Below are 22,041 nucleotides of genomic sequence, written 5' to 3'. Positions count from 1 at the left end.
TTACTGTCAGGTCACATACATCTATAAGGAAGGTATGAACATCACCTCAGAACTCAGGAAATGTGAGTAACCTAGAGGCAGAAGTGAAATACATTTGACTACATAACTTCCCCAACCAATAGTTTAAACATTACTTTGAGAAGGATTAAAATCTTCACTACATAATTAGTAAGTAGTGAACTGAAGAGATGTTTTGTGAAACTAAACCCTGTAAGTTGTTTTTTAATATGGAAAGAAATGGTCAAATTATTGTAAAAACAACAAAGTTCTCAAAATGTATTATTTTAAAATGTACTGTAATGCAGAGATGATTAATTCTTCACATGTGAAGATGTCACTTACGCAACTAAGGCAGTTAATAGCGCTTTAAGAAAAAATAGTGGTAATCAAACAAAACTATTCATCTCTGTTAAGTGCTACAAATTTAATGTCAAACCATCTTAAGTTACAAGACCAACAACCCTTTTCAAGCTCTGAGCTAACGGAAGCCATACCATCTCATCCGCAAGGATGCCGTTGATGCCGTTCTCGTAGAGCGAGATGAGCCAGTTCAGGCCTCGGACCTGATAGTCTCTCAGTTTACCCCACTTTACATCTAAAGTAACAACAAAACACAATGCTCATTTTAAGGACAAGAAATGTAAGGCAGGACTGGCCCCTTTTATCTGATAGTCAGGTTTAACTGGAACCTATGGGTGTCTCTTTTCTAGAGGATATAATGGGGTTTCTGTTAAGGTTAAAATCATTAAAAATAGCTAATGAAATCTGGATTGAAGCAGGGGCAGTTGGATACAAGTAACTGATAATGAAGTTACTTTAGCCTTGATTATCTCCAACTTCCAAGTCTAAGTTCTTTATTCTTTTTTTTTTTTTTTTTTTTTTGGTTTGGTTTGGTTTTTGGTTTTTTGAGACAGGGTTTCTCTGTGTAGCCCTAGCTGTCCTGGAACTTACTCTGTAGACCAGGCTGGCCTCGAACTCAGAAATCCGCTTGCCTCTGCCTCCCTAGTACTGAGATTAAAGGTGTGTGCCACCGCCATCCGGCCAGATAAGGAATCTTAACTGTTGACATCAGATTCCTCATCAAAATCACTCAATCCAATGTTAAACCACATTGATCTTCATAGTATCTCTGGCCTCTTTACCTCTCTTTTTAATGACAGCACATTTTTAACCAAGTGTTTTCATCCTTCATAAAGATCAGATAGTGGTTCTCTGAAGATTTTCCTTTCTTCCCATTGAGTAGAAATAAAGACAGGAAATTCCTTGTCCAAGTCCACCCTTTCTATTCCTTAAGTTCCTTTTCTAATAGGTCATACAGAAAGACACATGTCCTTCAGTCTACAGACATTACTTGTACTTGCCTAGATAAATCACTGCCTAAGAATGAAAAGCTAGTCAGGACTGGGTACACTAGTTACAATTTGAGGGAGAAATAATCTGCATTTCCCCTCCAGCTTGTCATACATGGAGCTCTAGGCTCTAACTTGATTTGGAAAAACAAAAGAAACTGGGTGCTTCATAAGGCAAAGAAGAAATGAAAGTATATGTTAAAAAGTGAAAGGGGAGAGCTGGAGATATAGTTCAGAGATGGCTCAGTGTTGTTAGCACTGACTGCTCTTTCAGAGGTCCTGAGTTCAATTCCCAGCAGCCATATGGTGGCTCACAACCATCTGTAATGGCATGAAATAACCTCTTGTAGTGTGTCTGAAACCAGCTACAGTGTACTCACATAAACTAAATAAGTAAATCTTAAAAAAAAAAGTGACCCAGCGAGTGGACTGTTGACTACTCTAAGCAAGAATCCAACTAAAATTCTACTAGCTGTCCACACTAACTACTCATTGAGTAACAGGAGTTCCAGGAAAGCTAGCCTTCAGAAGATTATAGAAGCTTCTAACCCTATCAGAAATCAAGATTATGTATAAGTAAAAGTAAGCTGTAATCTTACAGATATCTTACAGCACTAATACATTACACAAAAATAATAACTCCATCAACAAAAACAGCAATTTTTAAATGATTTTTCCTCTTTTATAAAGTTTCCTAATTTGGGAAAAATATGGGGCAAAACATGATTTGATTTTACATAGATTTTAGAACATAATGAGCTGAAAGGCATCTTCATATACCTCTGAAATATACCATATATATCGTCTCTCACTCCAAGGATCAAAGCCAGGGCTTTGTACTTCATATACCTCTGAAATATATCATACATATTGTCTCTCAGTCCAAGGGCCAAAGTCAGGGCTTTGTACATGCTATAAGCACCCTATAGCTATATAACTCCAACCAACATATTAACATCTCAGATTTAAAAAAAAAAGGACATACACACACACACACACACACACATATACACACACACACACCTAAAACTTATTCACAGTCAGTAACTATCCAAGATTACTAAAAAAATTCCTTTATAAATTATATGAAAAGTAAGTTCAAACAACTATGGGATTCTCAAAAAAAGGCTCCTTTAAAAAATCAAATGATTCAGCCGGGCGGTGGTGACACACGCCTTTAGGCAGGCGGATTTCTGAGTTCTAGGCCAGCCTGGAAACAAACAAAAAACAAACAAACAAAAAAGACAATCAAATGATTCAATGAATTTAACTTACATGATGGAGAATCCTCAAATCGAGTACAAACATTTGTTGCTTTGGAACTTTCTGTTAATAGCTCTTCATCCTCCTCTTGCTCTGTTCTACGGTGTCGGTAGCTGTCAAAATGTAAACAAAAATCAATTTTTATAAGAGGTTTTATTTTAATACAGTAGCCAAATGATGATATCACAATAATCTTAACAGGCATCTAAGTTAAGCCAAGGCTACAGAGTAGCTCAGTGGTAGAGCACTTGTCTCACATAAGTAAAAGTTCTGAGTTAGATCCCACATACCAATTAAATAAAATAAAAACTAAAAAGCAGAGTAAGCATTAAAAGTAAGCAGCAGAAATTACTAGTAAGCCAGGCGGTGGTGGCGCACACCTGTAATCCCAGCACTTGGGAGGCAGAGGCAGGTGGATTTCTGAGTTCTAGGCCAGCCTGGTCTACAGAGTGAGTTCCAGGACAGCCAGGGCCATACAGAGAAACCCTGTCTCAGGAAAAAAAAAAAAAGAAATTACTAGTAAATGTAAACCTGAAATGTTTATGTAGTTAACTAAATTATGAATAAAATTAAAACACATTAAAGGCAGGCAGACCTGAGTTTGGTACAACTGGTCTACAGGACCAGTTCTAGGACAGCCAAAGTTACACAGAAAATCCTAGTCTTGAAATCGAGAAGAAAGCCGGCCAGTGGTGGTGGCTCAGTCCTTTTAATCCCAGCACTTGGGAGGCAGAGGCAGGCGGGTTTCTGAGTTAGAGGCCTGCCTGGTCTACAGAGTTCCAGGACAGCCAGAGCTACACAGAGAAACCCTGTCTCGAAAAACCAATGAATGAATAAATGAATGAATGAATGAAAGGCAGGAAGACAAGAAAGGCAAGGAAGGAAGGGAGGGAGGGAGGGAGGGAGGGAGGAAAGGAGAGGGAGGAAAGGAAAGGAAAGGAAAAGGAAAAGGAAAAGGAAAAGGAAAAGGAAAAGGAAAAGGAAAAGGAAAGGGAGAAAGAAAGAAAGAAAGAAAGAAAGAAAGAAAGAAAGAAAGAAAGAAAGAAAGAAAGAAAGAAAGAAAGAAGGAAGGAAGGAAGGAAGGAAGGAAGGAAGGAAGGAAGGAAGGAAGGAAGGAAGGAAGGAAGGAAGGAAGGAAGGAAGGAAGGAAGGAAGAAAAAAAGGAAAGAAAGACAGAAAGAAATCAAGAAGAAAAAATGTTAATTATGACTAAAAGCTGAGAAATAAGGACTTAGCCAGGCAATGGTGACGCACACCTGTAATCCCAGCACTCTGGCAGAGGCAGGCGGATCTCTGAGTTTGAGGCCAGCCTGGTCTACAGAGTGAATTCCAGGACAGCCAGGGCTATACAGAAAAACCCTGTCTCCAAAAAACCAAATCCAAAAAACAAACCAAAAACAAAACAAAACAAAACAAAACAAAAAAACAAAGAAAGAAAGACTTAAGAGGTTCAGGAGTAGTGGAGTAGTGACTAAGGAATTCATTAGATTAACTCCCAAAGATTATTTTAGAGACTACAGAAATAGTTCAGACAGCCAAGCATGAAGACATAAGTGCAAACCTATTCCCAACAAAAGAGAAGCCAGATGCAGCTTGAGTTTGCAATCCCAGCACTGAGGAGGCAGAGATTAACCAAATCTCTGGTCTTAGCTAGCCATGCCTATAATTTCAACATCCCAGGAAGAGAGAAAAAGACTGAGTTTGAAGTCAGTCTGGGCGATACACATCTCTAGTAATACACAACCCATCTCCAAAATGAGAAAGGGGAACTAAAAACATATCTACCTGTTGTAAAGTGTTTTCCTAGTGTACCCAAGGCATGGGATTTGATCCTTACAAAACTATCTCAAGAGAGAGAAATCTCAATCTTATTTTCCAATAATACTATTCAATAAAGCAACTTAGTAACTTACTGTGTATTTTCTGTGGACAATTTTTATCTTAAAGAATTACAAACTAAAAGAGCAAGAACATTTGTTTTTATATCATGCTGATTACACCCACAATAATGCTTATAACAGTAATTTCTATAACACTGATATAGTTAGGTGGCTAACAACAGCTGTTAATCCGAAGTACATGGTTGTTTCTAAATAACAAAGAAGGGGGGAGGGAGGCATGAATCTCCCTGTGAAGGGGAAACAACAGACATTGTGGGGTGGGGGTGGGGTCTGTGTGATGATGGGTTGGGTACAGAAACAGGTGGGATCAGGTTGAGGAAGGATGGAGGGAGAGAGTATTAGGAGAGACAACCAGAATGAGGTGTGCAGTGAGAGGGGGCAATCTCTGGAATGAGCTAGAAACCTAGTGCAATGGAAACTCCCAGGAATCTATGAGGGTTTACCCTAGCTAAGACTCCTAGTAATAGGGAATACAGAGGCCTAACTGGCCATCTCCTGTAAGGAGGCAAGACTTCCAGTGGAAAGACTGTAACACCAACCCAGCCATAAAACCTGTGACCTATAATTTGTCCTGCCTACAAGGTGTACTGGAGTAAAGAAGACAGAAATTCTAAGAGCAGTCAACCAATGACTGGTCCAGCTTGAGACCAATGCCAGAGGGAGCCGACCCCTGACACTACCTGGAGAGCCAGGAACCAAAGGCTGCATAGCCCAGAGACCTAGGATAGGAAAGGATTCCTAATGATATTCTGCTATACTCTTAGACTGGTGCTTAGCCCAATTGTTATCAGAGAGGCTCCACCCAGCCAACTGATAGAAACAGAAACCCATAGACAGGCATTAGGCAGAGCTGAGGGAATCCTGCAGAAGATGGAAGGATTGTAGGCACCAGAAGGGTCAAGGACACCACAAGAAGACCCACAGAATAAATCAACCTGGCTTCACAGGGGTTCACAGAGACTCAACTGGCAACCAGGGAGCCTGCATAGGACTGACCTAGCCCCTCTGCACGTATACAGTTGTGCAGCTTGGCCTTCTTGTAGGAGTCCTAGCAATGGGAGCGGGGGCTGTCTCTAACTCTCGTGCCTGCTTTAGGAGCCCTTTACTGCTGAATTGCTTCATCCAGCCTCATGAGGGGAAGTGCCTAGTTTTACTGTAACTTGGTATGCCATGATTGGTTGGTTCCTATATCCATAGGAAACCTGCCCTTTACTAAAGAGAAATCAAGGAGGGAGGAGTGGAGGTGAGGTATGGGATGCAGGGAGGGACTGGGAAAAGAGGGGAAACTGCAGTCAGGATGTAAAAACAACAACAACAAAAATAAAAGTATAAATATATATATATTAAAATAAAGTTTTTAAGTATAAAATATTACTTGGATATATCTCATCGGGAAGATGAACTAAGAAACTACTCTACTTATTCCCCCCAGATGAACATACTTTCCCGTTTTAACAAATCACTTAGCAATTTTCACATCGATAAATATATAATCTCCCTCTTTTAAATCATCTTACATATACCTTTCATATTTTATTTATTATACCTGAAATTATAACAGAACAATCCTAAATATAGTAATATGCTAGCATAAAAATCTTGAATTATTTGTATACTCAGTATGTACAGGATATTATCAAAAACAACAAAGGATATGACAAACATGTTAAACAAATGGCAATGAAGCAGATTAGAATATTCTACACGCCAGCTCAGACTCAAATACCCTTATAACATAACCAAGGCAGGTGAGAAGGACTTGGAAGACTAAGAGAGAAGGACCTAAAAAGGTCCATAAGGTCTGTTTGAGCTACAGAGTAAGTTCAAGGCCAACTCTGACAACTCAATGAAACCCAGCCTCAAAAGTTTAAAAAGTGAAAAACATGGGCGGATTTTATAGTGGAATGCTTATTCAGCAAACTGAGGCCCTGGGTTCTATCCCCAGTACTAAAACCAAAAACTAATGCACCTATGTATTTTGAAAGATAAGAATGCCAGGCGATGGTAGCGCACGCCTTTAATCCCAGCACTCTGGGAGGCAGAGGCAGGCGGATTTCTGAGTTCGAGGCCAACCTGGTCTACAGAGTGAGTTCCAGGACAGTCAGGGCTATACAGAGAACCTCTGTCTCAAAAAAAAACAAAAAACAAAAAACAAAAAAACAAAACAAAACAAAAAAAACAAAACAACAACAAAAAACAAGGTAAGAACACAGATAACAAATTCAAGCCTGGACGATCTACTTCTATGTAATGATGAGTAACACATTTAACCTCTGCATTTTTAACCTTAAGACTAGTTTAACATCTTAATTTCATGTACAACATAGCTGTTAACAATTCATAAAACAATACAATGTTATAAAAGGTCATTGTATCTAAATATATTTTAGATATTTAATCACTGATGGCCACATCTGTGAAGTCACAGAAAATAAATCTAAAACCTTAAAAAAATAGAATTTAGCAAGCACATTTGGTCTCAATTCTCAAATATAAACTATTACTCACTCTCCAACTGAAAGCAAGTTCTGCTTTTCATCCCTTTTTACCCGTGGGCGCCCTGGCTTCATCTTCAAGGGGGAAGTTGGAGTCTTCTGAGCAGCAGGCTGAATGAAATGTGCAAACAGCTCTGTCTGCTTTAATAAATACTCGAATCTATTTGCTCGGTCAGTTTGCTGAAAAAATTAAGATACATTTATCAGACTTTAAGAATCAATTTCAACATGCCTACATGACAAACACAAGCAGCAAAGTGAACTCCTGAAACATGCAAAATGGACGGTCCTCCACAGCATAGCCAAGACAATCAAGCACAGGTCTGAGTAGAGAGAAATACATGAAGTGCTAGTTAGTGACCCAAAGATGAGAAGGGGTAATGGGCTCAGGGCAAGAAGGATTCACTGCAAAAGGGCATGACAGAAAATATTCTACAGCATGCTTACAGTAATGCTTACATGAATTCATACATTTCAAAAGCTAAAATTATATGAGTATTATCATTTAATAAGTTGGCAGTCTGTGTGCCACTTGCATGCCTGAAGAGGTCATTAATTTTCACATCACCTGGGACTAGAGTTACAGAGAGTTGTGAGCTGCCACGTGAGTGCTGGGAAGTGAACCTGGGTCCTCTAGAAGAGCAACAAGTGCTCTTAAGCACCAAGCCATTTCTCCAGCACCTATTAAAATCTTTATAATTTATATTTTGCTAGCATATATATTATGCTAATTCTGTATATATGCCATAATGTTGGGAGTTTGAAGCTTTTTAATATATTTTTAAGTATTCTCTAATCCGAGCCATTTCTCCAGCACCTATTAAAATCTTTACAATTTATATTTTGCTAGCATATATATTATGCTAATTCTGTATATATGCCATAATGTTGGGAGTTTGAAGCTTTTTAATATATTTTTAAGTATTCTCTAATATTTGAAGGTGAAATAAAAGCAAAATTTAAAAAAATATTTGAAAAGTTCTACTCTAGCCAGGGGTGTTGGTACATGCCTTTACTCCCAGCACTTGGTAGAACTGAGTTCAAGGTCAGTCTAATCTACATAGTCTCAAAAGAACAAAAACAAAGCAAAACAACACAAATCAAAAACAAAACAAACAAAAGAAAACAGTGTATCCTGTTCCAGACACCTACGTGGTGAACACAAGACTGGAACAAAGTTCATACCTTTAAGAAATACATTATGTAGTTATATTACTAATTTGTACATTTTTACTTAAGATTTTAATGTTCTTGAGTTTAAATACATGTAAGGCCCTGAGAACAGGGCCATAATTAAGCATTCACTGTAGGCCATTACCATTAAAACTGAAACATAAAGCTCTTTTTCAGGTACTAAGTTAAAGGACGCACATGATGTAAACTGGCTCTGTAAACAAAGCAAAATACCACGCTTCCTTTTTATAAAGTAAGGAGCTATACAAGAAACTGGTACTATAGCTCAACAGTAAACACATGCACAAAGTTTGTTCTTCAGCACACGGAATCCACAAACCCATTCATGATGTAAGAATGCTGAGACCAAATTGCATATATTAGTCCTTGAACATAGTAAGAACAAAACTAGACATACATACAACAATTTGCTGAATATTTTTAAAATCATTTTCAAAGCTAAAATTTGCAAAGGTATTTTTTAATGCAAGTGGGAATTACATCATACTATGTAGCCTTCCAAAAATACCTGTTTACGTATTATGGGGCAAACATACTGCATGTTATACATATTTCAATTAGATCTCTGCTCTACCTATAAAAATTAAATACACAATTACAGTACACTGAGCTCCACAGAGCAAGCAGGAGCCAGATACTAGGTGACTCTGTATCTCACAGAGGAAAGCCAACTAACCATGGACAAGCAAAGGAGATCCTAAAGAGCCAATAGGCAAAACGTCTTCTATATGTAATCTTTGTGCAAACTTTTGGGAAGAGCACAACAAGTAGCACCTGGATTCTTCTGTCAGCTCCTCAGGTTCTCTAAGTGCTCAGAGAGACAGAAGATCATGTCTACTGCTAAAGAAACCGGGAAAATTTTGAAGACATGGCAATGGCCGACATAAAAACCCACATCACCTACAAACAAAGGGGAGACCAAAGTGAAATTCAAGGACCCCAAAGCACCAGAGGCTTCCTCCTGCCATTCCTCAGGGGCCAATACCTGAGTATTGCCCCAAAACCAAAGGAAAACAACATCCTGGCTGGTTCTCTGTTGTAAACAAACTAGGAGAGATGTGGAACAAAATTGCTGCAGGCGACAAGCAGCCCTGCAACAAGGAGGCTGCCAAGCTGAAGAAAAAATAGGAAAAGAATAGTGCAGCCTATAGAACTAAAGGAAAACATGATGTGGAAAGGGGGAAGGGGTAGTAAAGGCTGAACCAAGCAAGAAAAAGGAGGCAGAAGCTGAGGTAGAAGATAAAAGAAGAAAAGGAGGAAGGTGGTTCCTGAAGGTTTTTGTCCTTGTCAATAAAACATTTAAACACCCCCACCCATATACAACTCACTTCCTTTAAAGAACACTGAAATGTAAGGCTGTGTCAAATTTATTTTCAAACAGCACAGTGTCCTTTCTTTGTACAGTTAACACACTACCAAATGTGTCTTTAGATAGCCCTGACACTTTCATTACAGTCTGGGGATTATAAAGTGGCATGGAAATTTAAAACTGTCTCATGTTGATGAACAGAACAAATTAGTTAAATATGTGGACAGGCAGTTTTTTGGGTTTTTCAGTTTTGTTTTTGTTTTATCTTTGTCTCTGATGCAGCTTACAAAGATAATTATTCTGTTAACTGAATACCACTCTAAAACTGCAAAATTAAAAGCTGTTCTGTTGACATTCTGACTGCTTCTAAGTAAATACAGATTGTTTAGTATATTTAAGAAAAAATTCATTATAAAATATTCACATGTCTAGAACATACCATTTTTTCTTCATAGGTAGGATCTGGTTCTTGGATTTCTTTTTGCTTTCCAGGTGATCCATCATCAAAGACTTCCTGATAGGAAAGGAAAATCATCAAAATGTTTAAGGATTGTCAACTCACTATCACACACTCATTTTGTTAAAAAGAAAACAAAACATTATAAATAATATACTCTTGCTCCAAACTCCCTAGATATTTAATGGCTATCAGATAACCTAACATGAAACCTGATATGGATGAAAAAAATACAATGGGGATAATCACTTTTCCCAATTATAAACTCTATAACTTTTGCCATAATAAATAATCACCCTAAAGCAAAATTACTCTCTATACAAGCCATATGGGCAAATCTGTATCTTCAAATAAAATTATAAAAACAAATTATGTAACATGAATGTGAACAAAGTTCTCTATATAACACAAAATTCCATCTATCTACTGTGTTATTTTATACAAATGTACACATGAAAGGAAGCATTAGTCCTTAATTTCCACTATCTAGAACATTGCGCAAAAACATTACCCTTAGTTTGACTCCTACTTGGTAATAAATATTCTATTCTTAAAAATGCATTCATGGTGGTGGCACATATCTGTAATCCCAGCATTCTGGGAGGCAGAGGCAGGCGGATTTCTCAGGCGGATTTCTGAGTTCAAGGTCAGCCTGTTCTAACAGTGAGTTCCAGGACAGCCAGGGATATACAGAGAAACCCTGTCTCGAAAAAACCAAATCCAAAAACCCAAAAACCCAAAAAACAAACAAACAAAAAAAGGATTCATCCTTACATTCAAATGCCACAAGCAAAGTGACAAAACTTCCAGGTCTAAAATCCCTGCAGCGCAAAGAAAAGTATATCTACAATAATAATGTGTTTTCCAACTGCAGACATTACTTCTATAATTCAATGTCTTTTTTTTCCAACTGTAAAATGTATCTAAGGTCATCCATCAGACACATTAGGCAAGTGTACTCAACTCAAACCTAATTCTGATTCTAAATTCACTTAAGACATTGAAAAGCAGTCTGAAAATAATTGTCTTAAAAGACAATAAAACAGCCAGCAGAATTTAAACCTCGATGAAATACTTTAATTTTTAAGTTGCTGTTTTTCAATTAAAATTTAAATATAAACACGAATGTGAAAACACCAAATAAGTGGTATTTTCATTGATCAGATGAGTAAACTGAGTCTTCTCCAAATAGGAATAGCAACAGTTTCTAATTTTTACTCAATCTTATTCTTCACTCGTTTTCTTTTCCTTTTGTGTCAAAGTTAGTGCTTGATTTTTTGTTTGTTTTGGTTTTTTGCTTGTGTTTTGGTTTGGTTTGGTTTTTTGAGACAGGATCTCTCTGTATAGCCCTGGCTGTCCTGGAATTAGCTCTGTAGATTAGGCTGGCCTCTAACTCAGAGATTCATCTGCCTCTGCCTCCCAAGTGCTGGGATTAAAAGGACTGAGCCACCAGTGTCACTGGTGTCCAGATTCCTTTATTTCATGTAATAGAAATCTAAGAATCACCGGGCAGTGATGGCACACGCCTTTAATCCCAGCACTTGGGAGGCAGAGGCAGGTGGGTTTCTGAGGTCGAAGCCAGCCTGGACTACAGGGCTACACAGAGAAACCCTGTCTCAAAAAACAAACAAAAACAAAAAAAAACAAAAAAAAAAAAGAAAAGAAAAAAAGAAAGAAAAAGAAATCTAAGAATCCAAATTAAACAGCCATAGAAACTCAAAAGACCATTTAAAACGTTAAGGAAGGACATCAAGTACATTTTAAAATTGAAACTGCATTCACTTCAAATTGGTGCATTACACTAACACCTCCATTTCCCACTAAAAGCTGTTTCAAAGATTAACAACGTTATTTCACCCAAACTGCCCCATAAAAGTAATGCAGACTGCACCATCGTTTCCTTACAGTGTAATTTTTGCACTAAAGTTCACTTTTACAGTATTACTTCCCATCTGAGAATTAAAATTCCCAGGAATCTTCAGACTGGAACTACAGAATACCTCAAAACAAGACCAAGGCCAAGAATAAAAACTGGAAGCAATAACTTTGTTCCCAGACAACTCAAAGCCTGGGAGCATATCCAAGAGACCTGCCTGGCAGCTCCCCCATTTCCCACCTTCTCCCCCCTTCCTCCAGTATTGTCATCATCATCTGGCCCACTGGAGCCCCAAGAAGGTGGGTTCAACAGCCAATCTTCCAAATGGCTTCAAGAAGAAGCAATGCACTGAGCTAGAAGCCCATCACCCTCCCCCGATGCGCCCATTCATTCCGTTTTCCATCCACACTCCCGTAATTGGATGGGGAGCCAGGACAGGTGCTGCGGCTGTCATGCTCGCTGCCCTCCCGGTGGAGCGGGGCCCGGGAGGGGCCTCCCCTCGCTGCACACAAGCAGCTGCGCCCCGCTCATCCCCACTGCGCACTCGGCCCTCCAGCTCTCGCCATTGTTTCTGCCCAGAAGAGACAGATGCCGCCCCCGCCAGCACCGGGATGAGGCACTGGAGGCGCAAGTCCCCAGCCGCGACGCTGGGAAACGTCGCCCTCGCCCCGGGAATCCCACTCCGGAGGGGCATCTCCCTCACCCTCCTTAAAGTTTAGTGTAAAGTAAAACCTAGATCGAGAGAAATCGAGCGAGTTCTGGGGGAGCCCAGCGATGGAGGAAACGGGTCCCCTCGGCCATGGTAATCAGGAACATGTGTTTCGTAAGAGCGATCCGCGATCTGGCTGGGCTGGCTACGCCGAGGGGAAAACGCAAAGGTGAAGAGCGGGAGACGCGCCAGCCGAGCATCCATCTCCCTCCCTCCCGCCCTCCCTCCCTCCCCGCGCACGGCCGCGCTCACCTCCATCTCGGAGTCCGCGGGGCCCGAGCCCGCAGCACACGGAGCCGCCGGCGCCGCGCCGCCCTCGGGGCCGCCTTTGTTGCCGCTGCCGCTCCCGCCGGCGCCCGCCGCCGCCGAGGGCTTGGAAGGCGCGCTCTCGGGAGGCGGGGGCGGCGGAGGCTCGGCCGCGGACGACATGTTCCGGCTGCGTCACCCGCCGCGGCCACGGGCAGGCGCGGCGCCCGAGAAAAGCGGCCTGGGCCTGCGCGGCACTGGCGTCCCGGCCGCCGGAGGAGCGAGACCCGCCCGGAAGCTCTCACGCGCAGGGGCTCCGCCACCGACCCGAGCCGGCCCAGCCGCGCCGCTCGCCTCGCCGTCCTCTTCCGCGGGACTCTGCTCCACTGGCGTTTGCCTCACGGCGGGAATCACGTCGACGAGGGTGGGCGGGGCCAGCGGGGTCACGGAGGTCAGGGAAGGCGGGCTAATTCTGAGGAGGCGGAGGGCCGAGGGAAAGGGAAAGGAAAGCGAAAGGTACTCAGAGACCTCCCGGCGCCTTCTCCTCTCCGGGAGTAGAATATCTTCTCCAACCAACCAGGACAGCTACCTACGCCGCTCGCTCTCAACCCTCGCGAGATCACTATTTCCCTCTCCCCCGCCCCCCCAGAAGGCCGGGTCGCGAGGGCGCATGCGCATGCCCCTCCTTGTCCCCGCCTCCTCCAGGCGTCTAGCGGGCTGAGGAGGATGAGTGGGCGGGGCCTGGAGGAAGCGCGTCGGCGGAGCTTCGCGCATCCGCTCCTCGCTCGGGGTGACGCGAGCTGGGTCTTCGGCGCTCCCGTAACGGCTCGACTCGCTGTCTCCCGCCGCGCTAGAGAGGCCGGCTTGGGAACGGCGCTACTGTTCGGCATGGAGCAGAGGCCTGGGCTGGTGGCCTTCGTCGTCCTGCCGCCTTGGCTGACGGGCGTGACGTTAAGTGACGTTGGGCGCCTGAGAAGAAAAATCACCTCAGAACGAAACTCTGCGTGTTCGCGACCTCTGTCAGCTTCGTTCAGAGAATTCGGCTCTTGGTCGGCGTTTGTCAAGTTCAAGTTAAGCCGGAAGACAGACGCGCTACCCTGTTAGAACTCGCGTGACCACACATGGAGGACGTGTTTCCGCATGAAACAAACATGCAAACAAAACATCCTCAAGAAGTGTTTGCCGGGTGTGGTGGCGCTCGCCTTTAATCCCAGCGCTGGGGAGGAAGAGACAGGCGGATCTCTGAGTTCGAGGCCAGCCTGGTCTACGGAGTGGACAGCCAGGGCTACACAGAGAAAACGAGTGTTTGTTATTCGTGTTGCTTCTTTATCTGCCTTAGGCTGTCGTGGAAGCTACGGAGGCCTTTGTGTTCCATCCTACAGAATATAAACGCTGCTCCCGTGCACAAAAGATCTTTGTCGTTTTAATCCCGTTCGTTATTTAGTCCCCACCTATATTGAATAAAAGTCTTTTCCAAAGTTAATCTCCAACTTCTTGGAACAGATAATATTCATATATAAGTTTGAATGTTTAAACCAGTCAAATAATCTCGAACTAAAATTGAGGTCTGAAAACGCTCTCATCCAGCATACTGTAGAGTGCTTGGGGAGCATGCATGAAATCCTGGGTTTGAGCCCTAGCACTATTTAATCTGGATGTGGTGATTCGTGCCCAAAATCCCAGCACTTAGAGAAATGTAGGCAGGAGGAGCCAGCGTTCGAGGTTATCCTTGGCTACTAGGCCAGCCTAGACTAAAAGATCTTTATCTCCAAAAACTAATATGTAAGGGGCTGGAAGAGGTGACTCAAAGGTTAAGAGCACCGGCTCAGTTTCCTGGTTCAATTCCCAGCACCTGTATGTCACGTCACAACTGTAAGTCTAGTTCCAGGGGATTCAACACCCTCACACACACATACATAGTTAAAAATATTGTGGGAGTGAGACTGGTTTACTCTGTGTAGCCCTGGCTATCCTGGAACTCACTCTAGATCAGGCTGGCCTCAAACACAGATATCTAACTCCCTCTGCCTCTCAAGTGCTGGTATTAAAGGCATACACTGTACCACCACCACCTGGAAAAATGAAATCTTTTTTAAAAATGAGTATAAAGTATTTCAAAGATATAGTAATTCTTACATATATATGTGGTTAAATACAATAATTATAGCCTTTATAGTAGCAAAAAGCTAAAAAGGGCTCCAATTGAACATATTAATATGAATATTGTATACCTATAAGTGAACTAGTATCATTAGCAATCATTAGCATAAATGTTAATGAAGTACTATCTGAAACACTTTTGGGCTAAAAAATGTGTTCAAGTATATTTGTGGAATTATTAAAGATTGTGAACTGTATATTCTAATTCTTGTCAGCACTTAGTTTTTATTACATTTGTTTTGTGTTTATATGTGGTGGGGAGATATGCACACATCACTGCCTGTGTAGAGGTCAGAAGATAAATTTGGAGAGTTGGTTTTCTCCTGTCCTGTGAGTCCTGGAATTGTCCATTGCCTTGACAGTCACTTTCCCCACTAAGCCATCTCACAAACCTGAATTTCCTTTTTTAACAAATGTGTTGTAGCAGTGAAAATCAACTTTTTCCCTACTTTTATAGAGGTATAATTGACAGATAAAGCTTGCATGGACTAGGAGTTTAGCTCAGAGATAGAGCATTCTTGCCTAGTATTTTCAACCCCTAGCACAAGCACAAAAGTGTGCTTACTCGAGGTATTTAATGTGATGTTCAGAAATACAGATATATTGTGAAATGATTAGTTGAAGCTGATTAACCCATTCACCATCATCTCTTACAATCACCATGTGAGCGTGGTGTGCTGTTTAAGGTCTGGTGAAGATGTAGTTCAGTGGTCCAGAACTTGCCTGGCATGCAGAGAGCCCTGGGTAAGATAACCCAACAGTGCAAACACGAATAAAGGGACCAAGGATCGCCTCTGCGTGGTAGAGTGCTTGCCTTGCATGAAAAACGCCCTGTGTTCAGTCCCCAGGACTACATATAACAGGGCGTGATGGTACACGCACTGTCAATACTTTGGATGTATAAGTGGGAGGATCAGAAATTCAAGGTTGTTCTTACCTACATAGCAAGTTCAAGAGCACCCTAGGCTGCATAAGACCATGCCTCAAAAATTAATAATAAAAGGTAAGCAACATTTTCTTTTATTGAAAATAGATTTTTCTCATAAATATATTCTAATTGCTGGTTCCTCTCCCCCTACTCTCCCAGTCCCGGCTTCTCCCCTCCAACCTGGATCCACACACTCTCTGCCTCACACTAGAAAAGAAGCAGGCATCTACAGAATGAGAAGAAAAACATCACCCGGCAGTGGTGGCGCACACCTTTGATCCCAGCTCTTGGGAGGCAGATGTTGATATTTCCTATCCATTAGCATTGAGGCAGTTAGAGGCCAGTGATCAGAGGGGAGAGAGGAGGAGGAGCTAAGGTGAGGGGCGAAGGAAGAGAGAGAGAGAGAGGGAGAGAGAGAGAGAGAGAGAGAGAGAGAGAGAGGCTCATGAAAGAGACATGGATATCCAGATGACTTCAGACATTTCTGGTGTTCTGTAGAGGTTAGAAATATTGGGATAAGACTTTATCATTGTAAATTGGCATTATGTAATTTTGAGTTTTATATACATAAATATAATTGGTTAACTATTCAAGTTTAAGAGTCATGCTTTACCAGGTATTCCGGTGCAGAGCAGGAGCACGGGACTCCCGGCGTTTACAGAGTCTATGGCAGAGAGGACACATAGCTGGGATGCCGTGAGAGCTAGCTGGGAAAGACTGGCTCATGGGGACATGGTGCAGAGGCTTGGTGGAGCGGTTCTCATAATTATCTACTGCTACAGGCAAAGACAGGCAGATTTCTGAGTTCGAGGCCAGCCTGGTCTACAGAGTGAGTTCCAGGCCAGCCAGGGCTACATAGAGAAACCCTGTCTTGAAAAACCACAAAAAAAAAAAAAAAAAAGGAGGAGGAGGAGGAGGAGGAGGAAGAAGAAGAAGAGGAAGAAGAAGAAGAAGAAGAAGAAGAAGAAGAAGAAGAAGAAGAAGAAGAAGAAGAAGAAGAAGAAGAAGAAGAAGAAGAAAAACAAACTAAAGAAAGCCAAAGAAAAAGCACAGGAAACACATAGATGCAGAGACGCATGTATTTACACACAGGCCTGACTGCCATAAAAACACAACACCGCTGGGCGGTGGTGGTGGCAGCGCACACCTGTAATCCCAGCACTCTGGGAGGCAGAGGCAGGCAGATTTCTGAGTTCGAGGCCAGCCTGGTCTACAGAGTGAGCTCCAGGACAGCCAGGGATACACAGAGAAACCCTGTCTTGAAAAAAACCAAATCCAAAAAACCAAAAAAAAAAAAAAAAAAAACAAAAACAAAAAAAACAACAACAACAACAACAACAACAACAACAACAAAAAAAAAAAAACAAAAACACAATACCATGCCAGAAGCCATAATATACAAAATAAGGGATCTGTAACATTAAAAAAAAAATGCCCTGGCACAACATTATGAGACAAAATCCTTTAAGATGCCTTTAAGGTCCTTCATTGTTGGCCATCCACAGCTGGGTATGGGGCCTGCCCTCGAATGGTTACTCTAGTGAGACTCACTTGAAGACGACTAATTTTTCATTTCCAAGTAGTCATCAGTTGCAAGTGGCTTCTGGTTAGGGATTGGTGCGGGGTGTCCACGTCTCTCAGCTCTAAGACCCCATCTGATGCAGACAGTATATGCCCCGTGCAAGCTGCCACAGTCTATGATGCAAAGGTTCTCAACCATCCTAATGCTGTAGTGACCCCCGACCACAAAACTGTTTGCATTGCTCCTTCACAACTGTAATTTTCCTACTGTATGAATGATAAGGTAGGGATTGGGGATTTGGCTCAGTGGTAGAGCACTTGCCAGACTGTTCTGTCCTCAGCTCTTGGGGTTCAGGGGGAGGGAAAATGAATTGTAAATATTCATGTTTTCCAATGTTCAGGCTACCCCTGTGGAAGAGTCATTCAGCACAGGGGTCGCCACCTCCTGGTTGAGGGTCACTGGTTTAGAAAGCCTTGTCACCTTGGTGACCTCCATCCCTCTGTCTCTTCCATACTTTTCACGTCCTCTTCAGAATTCCCTGATTCCTGAGCAGTGGAATGCGGTGGAGACAACCCATGTGGAGCTGAGTATTCCAAGGTTTCTCTCTCTGCACGTTGTCCAGCTGTGGGTCTCTATTTGTTTCTAACTGCTACAGGAGGAAGCTTCACTAATAATGGTTGAGCCAGATACCGATGGATGAGTGCAACAGAATGCTGTCATTTTATCGCTACGTTCCCGTAGCAGAACACGGCCCTTCTAGTCTCAGGATCTTGGCTATCCAAGTACTGGAATGGACCTAAATCGGATCGTGCTCACACAAGCTTTAGGCCACGATTGCACCAGCATGTCAGGCAGGAAGGACGTTGTCTATTAAAGGGCTGGTTTACCGCTGGGTTGGCATGGTTTACCGCTGGGTTGGCGTGTATCTTTCTCCTCTGATAGCATGCAGAGTCCTATGAGCAGTAGTCAGTAGGGATGCAGGCACTAGAGAGTCACTAGCTTGACTTCTCTGTGTTCAGAGAGTTATGTAGGTATTACCTTCAGCAGTAGGGCCTTATCATTAGTTTCTGAAGAGCAACCAATGGCCTTGGCAATAGACTGATTTGTTTGGGGGTTCTTATGTGACTCCTATGGCCAACAACGCAATTAAATGTAACCAATGCCCAGTACTGGAAACTTTATTTGATGATGAAAGATGTTCAGCTGGGTCGCTGTTTTCCCTGTTATGTGGTAATTTCATTTGAATTAACTACATATGTAATACACACACACACACACATATATTGGTGCTGGCTTACAGTTTCAGAGGTTCAATCCATTATCATGATGGACATGGCAGACTGCTAGCAGACGTGGTGCTTGAGAAGTTCTTCATCTTGATCCAAAGGCAGCCAAAAGGAGACTGTCTTCCACAGCCAGCTAGCCAGGAGGAGGGGTTTCCAGACTGGGTGGAGCTTAAATATGGGTCACCTCAAACCCACCCCCACAGTGACAAGGCCACACCTACTTGAACAAGGCCACACCTCTTCATAGAGCCATTGCCTGTGGGCCAAGCATTCAAATACATGAGTCTATCAGGGCCAAACTTATTCAAACTACCACACCTCGCTACGGAGATCCATCCGTAGTCCCTTAGTCCCTTACACACACACACACATACACACACACACACACACACACACACACACACAACCTCTGTGGTTATACACATCGTAGCTTCCTTATCAATGATGTAACATCTAACATCCACATATAAGTACAAACTATGCTTACCTTTCTTATTCTGAGTTCCCTCATTCAGGGAATGTAAGCCAACACCAACTGAATGTTTTCTCTTATAAAAGTTGCCTTGGTCATGAAGTCTCTTCACAGCAGTGAGGAGGAAGAGGAAATAGAATACATATTTAGGAATGGATGGGGTGGTTGTGGGGGCGCTGGAAAATGAGGATCAACTGGAGGGTGGTGGGTAGAAAGTTCAGGGAGTTCATTTTTTCCTAGCTCCATCCATTGCCTGAAAACTCATTATTTCACTTTTTAATGACTGAACAATAGTCCATTATATAATTATACTATGTTTCTTCATCCATCCATCCATCCATCTATCCATCCATCCATCCATCCATCCATCCACTGATTTGCCTCTAGGTTGTTTCCAGTTTCTGGCTATCATGGATGAACATGCATAGAGCGGCCCCAAGATATTTTATATACTTAAGGCTGTTGGGGAAGATGTTGTTGCTTTTATTTCTTTCTCAGTCCACTTTCATTTGTATACAGGTGGCTACTGATTTTTATGAGTTAATTTTGTATTCAGGAACTTGGCTGAAAGTGTTAATCAGCTGAATGCGTTTCCTGGTAGAATTTTTAGGGTCACATATACATACTACCATTTCATCTGCCAATAAAGATACTTTGACTTCTTCCTTTACAGTTTCTTTCCCCCTTGATCTCATCCAGTTCCCTCACTGTTTCAGCGAAGACATCACGCACTGTATTCAATAGGAATGGAGAAGAGCCTTGCACTGCTGCTCGTTATAGCAGAATTGCTTTCAGGTTCTAAGTTGATGTTGGTTACGGGATTGCAGTAAGCTTCCTTAATTACGTTGAGGTACACCCCTTGTACCCCTCATCTCTCCAGTACTTTTACCATAAAGGGTTTTTGGTTGGATTTTGTCCAATGCCCTTTCTGCATCTAATAAAATGATCACGTGGTGTGGCAGTACCCAGATCTTAATCGGGGTACTTAGCCTTAGCTACTCAATTGATGCCAGCGGTGGTGGCGCTCCTCGACACCTGCCACAACGTTCTGGGTTCCCGAATGAAACACACACACACACACACACACACACACACACACACTTTATACTTTGATATGCCTAAAACAGCTCAATAACTGGGCCTCTTCCTAACCTTCACGTGGTTAACCCACCCCTCCGATATTCCCGACTCATTACTTACTAAAATCTATGTTCCATCTTTGCTGCCCCAGACCCAGTCGCGTAACCCTATTAGCTGCGTTCCCAGGGCCCCTACATGGTGGCTATGTTCTCTGTCCTGCATCTCAGGCGTGGCAGCTTGGTAAGCCTTCTCCCAGCACAGTGGATCTCAGCGTTCCTGCCTCTCTCTGTTCCCAGCCAGCGAATCCTAAAAGTCCCGCCTCTGTCTCCCTGCCCAGCCATTGGCTGCCAGCAACTTTATTTACCAATCAAAACTAACTGGGGGCAGGGTTCCCTTAGTGTCTTACGTGGTGCTGTGCAAATTCTAGTGCAATTTTGGGGACCCAAATTAACATAATACAAGCAGCAGTAGACCACACATAAAACAATTTGATCTTATTGTCTTTTAGTCTGTTTATGAGATGGATTACACTTATTGATTCCTGTATATTGAAGCATCCTTTTATCTCTGGGATGAAGCCTATCTGATCATGGTTTACATGTATTTTATTGAGTATGTTTACATCTATGTTTATAAGGGAGACTGGTCTAAGTCTTCATGGATCTTCCCGTGATTTATATATCAAGATAACTGAGGCCTCAGAAGAAGAATTGGGCAGCGTTCCTTCTGTGTCCTTTTGAAGAATGTTGGTGCTAATTCTTCTTTTAAAGTCTAGTAGAATTCTGTACGAAAACCATCTGGCCCTGAGCTCACTCGATCTTTCTTTCTTTCTTTCTTTCTTTCTTTCTTTCTTTCTTTCTTTCTTTCTTTCTTCCTTCCTTCCTTCCTTCCTTCCTTCCTTCCTTCCTTTTTTTTTTTTTTTGGAGGAGGGGGTGTTGGGAGAATTTTAAATATTGCTTCCATTTCACTAGGAATTATAGATCTTTTTAAATTGAAAACAAGCAACTAACTGTTAATTGTCAAAAAGTAAGATGAAGCCAGGTGACGGTGGCGCACGCCTATAAAAAACCAAAATCAAAAAAAAAAAAAGGAAAAAAGGAAAAAAAAAAGTGAGATGAACATCTTCCATCGCAGCACTTGGGAAAATCAATAGGTGGATCTCTGTGAATTCTAGGCCAGCTATAGCCTAGACCGTGTAGGTCTACAGAGTAAATCCCAGGGCAGCTAGGGCTGTATGATAGACATTTCTCAAATAACCAAATGTGAATTTAAATAAATCAGCAAATTTCATGTATACAATTGAGGACTATTAGCTACAATAACAATGGTGTACATTAGAGGTCTAAAATTTATTCTTCTTAAATAACAGAACCTTTGTACCCCGTCTTAGTCAGTGTTCTATTAATATGAAGAGAGACACCATGGGCAGTGCACTGGGCCTGGCTTGGGCTTTTGAAAGCACAAGGCCCGCCCCTAGTGACATACTTCCTCCAACAACGTCCCACGCCCTAAACCCTGTCACATAGCAGCACCACTCCCAGACAGCCAAGCCTTCACACATACGAACCTGTGGGGCCATTCCCAGTCAAACCACCGCAGACCCTTTATTTCTAAGGAAAAATAAAAAAACCTGGGTCCTCGTGCACTTGCCTTTAATCCCAGCACTCAGGAGGCAGAGGGCAGGTGGATTTCTGATGTTGTTGTTTCAAGACAAGGTCCTCTGTGTAAGCCTGGCTGTCCTGGAACTCACTATATAGGCCAGGTTACCCTTGACCTCAGTACTTGATCTGCCTC

General features: G+C 42.3%; 1 protein-coding gene across 1 annotated transcript in view; it reads right to left on the bottom strand.

The window, feature by feature from the left end:
• Smarca5 (SWI/SNF related, matrix associated, actin dependent regulator of chromatin, subfamily a, member 5) overlaps positions 1-12,982 on the bottom strand; it is a 39,836-nt gene extending 26,854 nt beyond the window's left edge. Inside the window, exons 1-5 of the mRNA XM_052166164.1 lie at positions 12,806-12,982; positions 9,951-10,025; positions 7,022-7,188; positions 2,625-2,725; positions 495-595 (exon numbers count right to left, since the gene is read on the bottom strand). Coding sequence (XP_052022124.1) covers positions 495-595; positions 2,625-2,725; positions 7,022-7,188; positions 9,951-10,025; positions 12,806-12,982 — 621 coding nt within the window. The remainder of the gene's footprint in view (positions 1-494; positions 596-2,624; positions 2,726-7,021; positions 7,189-9,950; positions 10,026-12,805) is intronic.
• Positions 12,983-22,041: the final 9,059 nt, after the last annotated feature.

Source organism: Apodemus sylvaticus, chromosome 21, assembly GCF_947179515.1.
Source record: "Apodemus sylvaticus chromosome 21, mApoSyl1.1, whole genome shotgun sequence".
In the NCBI taxonomy this organism is placed as follows: Eukaryota; Metazoa; Chordata; class Mammalia; order Rodentia; family Muridae; genus Apodemus; species Apodemus sylvaticus.
Note: the sequence above shows the minus strand (reverse complement) of the source record. Positions and strands in the feature narration are given on the sequence as shown.